This window comes from Eurytemora carolleeae, unplaced genomic scaffold, assembly GCF_000591075.1.
Source record: "Eurytemora carolleeae unplaced genomic scaffold, Eaff_2.0 scaffold302, whole genome shotgun sequence".
NCBI lineage: Eukaryota > Metazoa > Arthropoda > Copepoda > Calanoida > Temoridae > Eurytemora > Eurytemora carolleeae.
The window spans coordinates 279,454-289,282 of record NW_019396574.1 but is presented as its reverse complement, the minus strand read 5'-3'; the positions used below and the strand labels follow the sequence as shown (position 1 = coordinate 289,282).

Sequence of the window (9,829 nt, the reverse complement as noted above, 5' to 3'; positions counted from 1 at the left end):
ACGAGGGACCACGTTCATCTAAAGGGACCACACCGAAGATTTTGCAAATAGTTAGAACATAAACACACTTTTTAGCCAGAAACCATACTGAGAAAACCAATTTGAACTGAGGGAAAAAGTCTGTGTAAAATCAACACTGTTCTACTTTTAACCTCTGAAGATGAATGAATTTAACTTTGCCGTGGAATATGTATTCTACTTTATTTATGGTACAGGGTGTCCCACAAAGGTACAGGGTGTCCCACGAAGTTACAGGGTGTCCAGCGAAGGTACATGGTGTCTCATCACGAAGGTAGAAGGTGTCCCACGAAGGTACAGGTTGTCCCACGAAGGTACAGGGTGTCCCACGTAGGTACATGGAGTCCCACGAAGGTACAGGGTGTCCCATGAAGGTACAGAGTGTCCTACGTAGGTACAAGGTGTCCCACGTAGGTACAGGGTGTCCCATGAAGGTACAGGGTGTCCCACGAAACTGACAGTTAAGAGACGACTTACAGGTAGTCTTTTATCTTTAGAATAATTTGCGGCATTCGTTCATGAACCAATCTAGAAGTAGACTTCTCGAATGAATTATCCTAAAATTGCTTAGCCTTTGCAATTCGAAAATGTGGTCTGTCTTTTGTGCTTTCAAAATTACCGGAGATAGGAAATATTTTATTTTAATTTCGACAAAGATCAAAGACGATATCTTCAAGTCGTCTTCAATTGTCATGTCTTGTGGGTCACCCTGTAATAAAAATAAGTTAAAAATTATACTTGAAAAGGGATTGTAACCGTTAGTTTAAGTCACCCTCGCATTGTTAAAGAGGAATTATGTTTACGAAATCATGAGGATATTGTAGCAGCAATAATTCACACTTAACTTACTTTAGCAATAGCAGCAATAATTCACACTTAACTTACTTTTCTGGAATGAGACAAATTTCGTTCTCGAAAACAAGATTTTATTTTTTTAAATTTTGCACCATTTTTTTATAGCTGATGCAACTCTACTGATAAAGATTCATTTAAAAACTAAAGAAAACTGTTTAATTTGTCAAATTGAGATTGAAATTGACAACTTTACGGGACTATGAGAGTTAACTTAGCGGAAAACATAATTTGAAAAATATTCGATAAAGAAACTGCTTTATTGCCTCAAACTCAAATTTTCTAATCCCAACTTAAATCTAAATTAAAATTTAAATTTAATTTGTGGCAAGATTTCTAAATTCCTTGGAGTAAAAGTATTGAAAATATTTAAATTTATTATCAATAAACACAGATCTAAACTAGCTAAAGCTAATGCTGGTATTTCCCTATTCACTCCGGTACCCGTAGTTCCTTTATCTGATCAATATTGTGGAATATATTGTCGTTTTTCTAGGGTTAAAAGTGTTCAACTCGGAGGATTCCTAAATTTTTTAGAAATCTTGTCTTTTGAAATTAAAAATAAAGGAAAATAATTCAATACTTGATCAGCCTAAGCTTTGAATGGTGCCGTTGTGAATCGGTCAATGCCATCTTTGCATGAAGGGTCACTTGAAAATAAAATCACAATCCCTTGAAATGAAAAAATATTTAATTCTTAAAATATATTCCTCCGTTTATAAGATTTCGTGATAAACTTTTCAAGAGACATTAACGTGAAACAGACAAGTATCGTAGAGTAGATTTGTTTTAAAACTACTTTAAAAAAGGCGAAACAAGTCAAATGAGAATGAAAACTTTGCATAAAACGACCTACTGCGTTAAAACGATTAACATAAGTTGTAAACTATCCAAATGTTTACTAGAAACCAGGGAAGCAAATGTAACATTTATTATTCTTGTTTCATCTCTCTTTATAAGTACATATTTCTGTTTGGCCGGCTAATGATAACATACATATTAACACACTTGAACACAAACCTATACTATACTAACACCCCTATTTGATGGATTAATGTTATAAAATTAAGATTTACATGAAATCATTATTAAGAAAATGAAAAAATGATGAAAAATTTAGACAAGGAAAGAAGAGAAAGAAAAAGAAGAAAAAGTAAACATGATATAAACCGCAAGAAAGGAGGTAAAAATAGTATTAAAAAACGAAAATCCGAATAATTCTAAAAATAAAAAGGGAAACGAAAAAGCGTACGAGAAGGGGGAACCTTTACACTTCAAGACCATTTGACACAAATAATTCTTGCAAGTCACGGTTTGTTGATTCTTGATTTCTCCAGCAGGTAGTTTACACTAGTATAGGATTCTCTAGTAGTATTCAACAGCTTGGAATTAGTGGAACATTTACTTTATTCAACAGTGGAGAGTATATACTCTAGTAGTATTCAACAGCTTGGAATTAGTGGAACATTTGGTTGATTTTAATATACTCTAGTAGCTTTCAACGACAACAACTTGGAATAAATGGAACACTTAGTTAATTCCTTTCTAGTAGAGAGTTAAAGATACTTGCAGTAGATACCAGGAACTAATATGATCTACTAGCATTCAAGAACTTGGAATAAATTGAACATTTAGTAAATTCCTTTCTAGTAGAGAGTAAAAGATATTTGCAGTAGATACCAGGAACTAAGATGATCTAGTAGCATTCAAGAACTTGGAGTTAGTGGAACATTTAGTAAATTCCACGCTAGTCGTATAAAGTTTGGAATACTCTTATAGGAACCAGGAATTAGGATACTTTAGTAGAAACCAGGAACTGGGATACTCCAGTAGAAACCAGGAACTGGGATACTGTAGTAGGAACCAGGAACTAGGATACTCTACTAGGAACCAGGAACTAGGATACTCAGTAGGAACCAGGAACTAGGATACTCTAGTAGGAACCAGGAACTAGGATACTCTAGTAGGAAGAGGAACCAAGAACTAAAGCATACTCCAGTAGGAACCAGGAACTGGGATACTCTAGTAGGAACCAGGAACTAGTATACTTTAGTAAGAACAGGTTTATGTGTAATATGTTAAATGTTTCTTCAATCAAATAGTTTTATTTCAGAATTTTATTTGAATAAAAATGAAGGGACTGGACAAAGTACTAAAGGTATTAATATTAATTTTTTATTAATAATTACAAGTTGCAATATAAAAATTGTATATATGAATTATTAGAAAAATAAATTCAGCTATATATCAGTGTAAACCTTTATACATTGATATATTTTTTTTCTCCTGTTAATTACATTTATTCGTCTTTTTGTATTTACATTTTTCAAAATACATTATACGTACATGGCACGTTAATTATTTTTACATGTACGATCGTTTTTCAAAAAATGAAAACGTTAACATCCCTAGTGGTAAGCGATTATATCAATACAAAGAAGACGACTTTTGATTCCAAATTTGATTTAAATCACGCTGTTAAACAGCTTGGATACATATGAACATATAAACAAAGATAATTTGTAGATTTAAAAAGCTTCTCTTTAATTACTTGTAAACTTGAAATTCGAAAAAAGCTTGTTAACATTCAAGACTTAGATAAAAAGTCGTCTTCATTGTATTGATATAATCGCCTAACACTGTATTTAGTATTGATTTTATTTGAAGTAATATTACTTTTGGACATTTTTAATATCCTAAAAATGACAAGAACGATGTTTCTGCCACGTATCGAACACTAGGTTACTGGCCTATAAAATCACATAGTCATTCCGCTACCTGCCAATTGCCATAAGAATTTAAATTTTCTAAAAATTTCAAACGTACTTCTCTAGATTCATATTTTCTTATAACAGCTTTATCTCAGCTGATGTTTGATGATATTAGTAATTACAGTCGTAACATCTGTATCCGCTGTTATAAGCTCTGAGAAGGAAATATGTTTTACAACTGATAGGAATGGCTGATTACAGCTGATTACAGCTGATTACTTAAAGGGATTGTCGACGTTATTTGAAGAGAACCCTCATTTACATAGGGGCATGTCCGATTTACAACGAGTGAGGAAGAAATCGTCGTTTTTCCTGCCTCAAGGCAAAATTCAATCACTTGATGCATAGCATTAATCCTTAATACAAGCTAGTGATATTATATAGAATTGAACAAAACAAAAAAGATATTTTTTAATTTTAAATGCAGTGCATATACCAAACAAGTTAGAAGATTCTAATATGCATACGCTTAAGAACTCGTTGAACCTAATTATACAAATATTTTTTACCTTTAAAATTTGAACCTTTATTTGTACCCAAGGATATCGGAAATTTATCCCTTGAAGCTCGGAGGTTTATCCTCGTTCTCCTCGGCCTTGTTGCTTTCGTCGCTATTCTCTACGGACGAGAGTCCCACCATTGGTACGAATGATTTATTTTAAAAATACATGGCGTTTTCGCTCATTTTCTAGTACTAATCCATATATTTATTAGTTTTTAACTTTGAATCAGTATTTAGGGGCACACCTTTGAAGTAATTTAACGATCGCCTGAGATTATAGTTTTTTAGTTCTTATATCTTTGCAACCTATAGAGTGCTAGCCTTTTATATTTTGAATTTTGACTTTTTGATTTATTAGAATTTATTGTATTAGGTATTCAGTTTCATTTGACTCTTTAAATAAAGTAAATTTTGTCAGTTAAAACATATCACTAAAAACTAAATATTGGTGATTTTTGATTATTAAACATTTTCTAAAGTTGAATTCTATGTTTAGGATGACATCTTTTTAAATAATGTAGAATAGAATTATTGTCACTTTTACGGAATTCAAAATTAGGAATATTTGAAAATATTATTTGATGATATCTTTGTTACAAGGGAAGCTGATATAGAAGTCCCTCCTCCTAAGCTGAAGCTGAAGGAGGTGATGAGCGCCATGTTGGATGTAGTGGAGAGAGGAGGGATGGAGGTAGTCAGAGTCAGGTGAGTGTTATACTGGATATAGTAGAGAGAGGTGGGAGAGAGGTAGTCAGAGTCAGGTGAGTGTTATACTGGATATAGTAGAGAGAGGTGGGAGAGAGGTAGTCAGAGTCTGGTGTAAATTCCATGAAATTGTCTTTGAAGTCTCATCCTTTGTGGGTAACCCTGTAATAAAAAAGCCCATTTTGAGAATTGTTTTTTTCTTTCGAAAAATAGTCATCTAGTAAACTGATGTATTGAATAATGTCTGTCTTGTAAATTAATGTCATTGAATAACATCCGTATTGTAACCCGATAATTAAAAATTCTAAACTACACTTATAGTTTCAGTACAAGTAAATATTTCCATTTACTGAAATAGCGGCGATATAAGGATTCATCTATTATTGGATAATGAGCTAGATAGAAAGAACCAAGCAATTTCTATTGGTTCAGAATAGCAACAAACACATGGCTGAACCCTGATTGGATCAGGTGCTAATGTACTCGGCATGCTAGAGTGACTAATGATTTAAAAATATCCATCTTGTAAATTTTTGATAAAAATGTCCGTCTTGTAAAGTAATGTTTTTGATCAGGCAGCAGCATGATATAGGAGAGAAGAGCAAGGGTAAAACAAAGGATGGTGTCAATGATCCTGTAACAGAAGGAGATATGGCATCTCACAGGTACATTTCAGACATACAACAAGGACCAATAACATTGTGGAATAGGAGTAGTTAGAATAAACATATGATTTTAAATAGCTTGATAATCATGAAATACAGAAATTGTGCAGTGTACACAGACCAATTTTGTTTATTAAGTTGATTTTTAAGATAGTGGTGTACAGGGTGTCTCTATAAACCATGGGAATTAAGACACAGCTTAAAAGTCGTTTTTTATTTCTGATATCTAATGCGTAGCACAGAAGGGAAATAAACGAGGCTGTTCGTCTGACGAACTTCTTATAAAGTGTTCTACCTTCATTGAAACTTAAAAATTGACGAAGATATTAAAATTTGTTCAAATCTTGCCATTTCTCCGTCAATTTTGAAAATACAAAAATGGTAGACCACATTTTGAAAATCTCAAGACCAGACGTTTTCGATATAAGATGGAATACTGCAATAATTTTGTACATGAGAAAATGCCGCATGGATTGAAGACGACATACAAGTCGTCACTGAATCCCCTGTTTATTGGGACACTCTGTAGTTAAACTATTTTCTTAAAACAACGTCAGTCTTGGATAATTTTTAGACGAGGAATCACGTCAAACTAAAGTAAATTACACTTACGAGGGATTATGGCATCTCACAGGTACATTTCAGGCATACAACAAGGACCAATAACATTGTGGAATAGGAGTAGTTAGAATAAACATATGATTTTAAATAGCTTTATAACCATGAAATACAGAAATTGTGCAGTGTACACAGAACCCATTTTGTTTAATAAGTTGATTTTTAAACTAGTGGTGTACAGGGTGTCCCAATAAACATGGGAATTAATCGACGACTTGAAAGTTGTCTTTTATTTCTGAAAAAGTAGGCTGTAACGTCTAGTTGACCACTTCTCATAAAGTGTTCTACCTTTTTTGTAACTTAAAAACTGACGAAGATATTAGATATTAAGACAATTTTAATTTTAAAGATAAATTAAAATTTGTACAAAGCTTGCCATTTCTCCGTCAATTTTGAAAATACAAAAATGGTAGGCCACATTTTGAAAATCTCAAGACCAGGCGTTTTCGATATTAGATGTTTAAGCTGGAATACTGCAATAATTTTGTACATGAGAAAATGCCGCATGGATTGAAGACAACATACAAGTCGTCACTGAATTCCCATGTTTATTGGGACACCCTGTAGTAAAACTATTTTGTCAAAACAACGTCAGTTTTAAATAAATGTTTGGCTTCTTAGACGAGGGATCACGTTAAACTAAAGTAAATTACGCTGACGAGGGATCACGTTAAACTAAAGTAAACTACGCTGACGAGGGATCATGTTAAACTAGAGTAAATTACGCTGACAAGGGATCACGTTAAACTAAAGTAAATTACGCTGACAAGGGATCATGTTAAACTAAAGTAAATTACGCTGACGAGGGATCATGTTAAACTAAAGTATATTACGCTGAAGAGGGATCACGTTAAACTGAAGTAAATATAACTCCTCTCATTGAAGATTTATTTAAAATAAACCAAAATGTTTTGAATTTGTATTAACCGATATAATTTTATATTTGGTAAAATTTTATTTTATATTGTATATAATTGAGAGTAAATTAACTATTCTGTTAAGAATAATGTTCCATGGTTTGAAAAGAGCATTCCCCAACGTTGCTGTGGTCTCTGAAGAACGCGAGGATAATGAAGGGCATGCTGAGATGCCAAACCTAAATATCGAGGTATACACGTGACATACCAACAAGACGTCAGTCATTCCCCATTTTTCACTGTATCTAACTTTTTAGGAGTTTCATGTTATTGGCGAAGAAATCAGAGAAGATAGGTTAACCATTTGGTTAGATCCTCTTGATGCTACACAAGAATATACAGAAGGTAGGGGTGTAAATATATTGTATTCTTTACTGTATACTGTATACCTACAGAAGGTAATGGTGTATATTGTGTTATGTATACTGTATCGTGTATATCCTTGATACGAACTACGCAGAAGGTAGGGGTGTATACATATTGTATACTATACTGTATGTATAGTGTATACCCACAGAAGGTGTATATTGTTTTAAGTATACTGCATACTAACTACACAGAAGGTAGGGGTGTATATTGTATAGTATACTGTATAGTGTATACCCTTGATACTAATTACACAGAAGGTAGGAGTGTACATTGTATAGAATATTGTATAGTGTATACCCTTGATACTAATTACACAGAAGGTAGGGGTGTATATTGTATAGTATACTGTATAGTGTATACCCTTGATACTAATTACACTAGAAAGAAAGAAAGAAAGAAAGAAATAAATAAAGAAAGATAGAAAGTAAGATATACCTGCATAAAGTGCATAATGCATGCCCTAGTTTATTATGGTTGATGTACGAGTCATTGTTATTATTTTGTTTATAAACATTGTTCTGCAACAACACATTCAGTTCCCTCAGTCTGACCATAGACTAAAAATATCACAGAGAACAATTTGTCAAGCGCTGGGAACTTTTGCAGTGCGACCTCAAGACTTTGTTAATCTGCAGATTAATTTATTCTATATTCGATATCCCGCATGGTAATCGTACGTACCCAGTCAAGGTTTGAAGGGAGTTTTGATTTTGTGAGGAATAACTGAATTGACGAGATTAACCATTGATCCTCAAATTAAAAGTGCCAACTGTGGATATCAAGATCAATCATTCGGGATTATGAGTATCCAACACAATAGTTCCGAGCTAAGAAGTACAAAGACCTCCTTATTAATAAAAACACAAGAAATTTTGGTTGTTAAATTTTTTTCTATTTTGTCTATGTTTGAATTTCTTGTATAGGTCGACTCATTGAATATAATAGTATATCCGTAGCAGGCTAATGTTAGATACAACCTGTGCATCACGCCTTTGGGACATATCATGTTACTGGACTCTATTAGGTAATAACAATGTTGGCAATAATAAGAATAATAATACTACAATCCTAATAATTATAATAATGACCAGAATTGCCTCATTTTTAGTAGAATGACTTTTATACTGTAATGCTAATATTAATAATAGATTAATAATTTCAATTCTACAGGGTGTTTAAAAAAGGATTTTAGTGATTTTGGAAATTTTTTTACTGCATCTTAAGTTTGGAAGTTTGGATTCAAGGATATTACTTTAGCTCTGGAGGGGTCTTCTTTATTTTTGAAGTTTATATAAAACTAGGTAAAGTGCCCGGCGTTAACCAGGTTACAAATAGTTACTCACGCCTTTACCTGCACTTGGTCATTAATTACGATTTTAGCTATTATCTTAAAGTCGACCAACTTCATTTAGATTCTCAAAGCAAAGAACATTTCCGAGATTTTCCTGAGTTCCACAATCTAAATTTGAGACAAATTCCTGAGTTAAGATAGGACAATCAAACAAAGATATATATATATGTAAAAGATATTCTTCCAAATTAAAATTAGGCACTGAACCTCAAATTTGAGACATCAAATGCATCAAATAGAGTTCAAACTCCAAATAACTTTTTTTATGTGACACCCTTTCTAAATGTTATAGACACCACACAGATGAACACTTGAAGTTTATCGTCTCCAGAGCACACACCGGGAACCTGAAGGAACAGTTGGCGAAGTACCTTACCCCCACCCCCACCCTCACCTACGCCGGGGGAGCAGGATACAAAATCTGGGAGATCATTAGCGGCGATCATGACGTTTATGTCCATAAACATCAGATCAAGAAATGGGATATCTGCGCCGGTGCGGCCTTACTAAACACGGCGAATGGGCGCATAACAGACTTGCTGGGGAAGGATATCAAGTTCGACAACGTGTTCGACTACAAGGTAGAGGATGGACTGGTAGTCTCCATGTATGAGCACAATCATCTGGTTAAAGCACTAAAGAAAATGCTTGAATGATTCAAACTGTAAACCTCTAATAAATTATAGCAACTAGTTTTATAACTTGTCCAAATAAAACGAACAATATTACTTAAAAGGTAAAAAAACAGATGTGAAACAAAGATAGAGAGAAAAATGATAATATTATTATTTAGAAAGAAAACGCTTGAAAAAGTATAATATTCTAATCAGAACAGAAGAGATTAAAAAGAAAATAAAGCAATTTAAGAGCCTGGATTTAAAGACCTAAGAATTTAACATCTTCATCCGATATCTATATAATAAAGCTCTTGACTCATATATTTATTTTTATAATTCATATTTCAAATTATATATGATTGTATATATATGTTAGCTATAACTGGCCAAATGGCTGGACCAAGTTCGCTGCATTTTTTTAGGGAACCCATTGGGCAAGAGAAG

General features: G+C 33.2%; 1 protein-coding gene across 1 annotated transcript; it reads left to right on the top strand.

Moving 5' to 3' along the window:
- Positions 1-2,981: 2,981 nt before the first annotated feature.
- On the top strand, positions 2,982-9,503 carry LOC111705738 (inositol monophosphatase 3). Its single transcript, XM_023478385.1, has 9 exons — positions 2,982-3,028; positions 4,183-4,283; positions 4,744-4,848; positions 5,424-5,513; positions 7,134-7,239; positions 7,306-7,393; positions 8,103-8,107; positions 8,374-8,441; positions 9,061-9,503. Exons 1-9 carry the CDS (start codon positions 3,002-3,004, stop codon positions 9,422-9,424), a joined length of 954 nt encoding a protein of 317 aa, XP_023334153.1. The 5' UTR covers positions 2,982-3,001; the 3' UTR covers positions 9,425-9,503.
- Positions 9,504-9,829: the final 326 nt, after the last annotated feature.

What these genes read in the sequence shown, in the direction of transcription:
- LOC111705738 (XM_023478385.1), top strand. Translation starts at nt 3,002, where the DNA reads ATGAAGGGACTGGACAAAGTACTAAAG. An exon ending in GGAGATATGGCATCTCACAG is followed by an intron (nt 5,514 to 7,133) that starts GTACATTTCAGA and finishes TATTCTGTTAAG; the next exon opens with AATAATGTTCCATGGTTTGA. An exon ending in ATGTTACTGGACTCTATTAG is followed by an intron (nt 8,442 to 9,060) that starts GTAATAACAATG and finishes TAAATGTTATAG; the next exon opens with ACACCACACAGATGAACACT.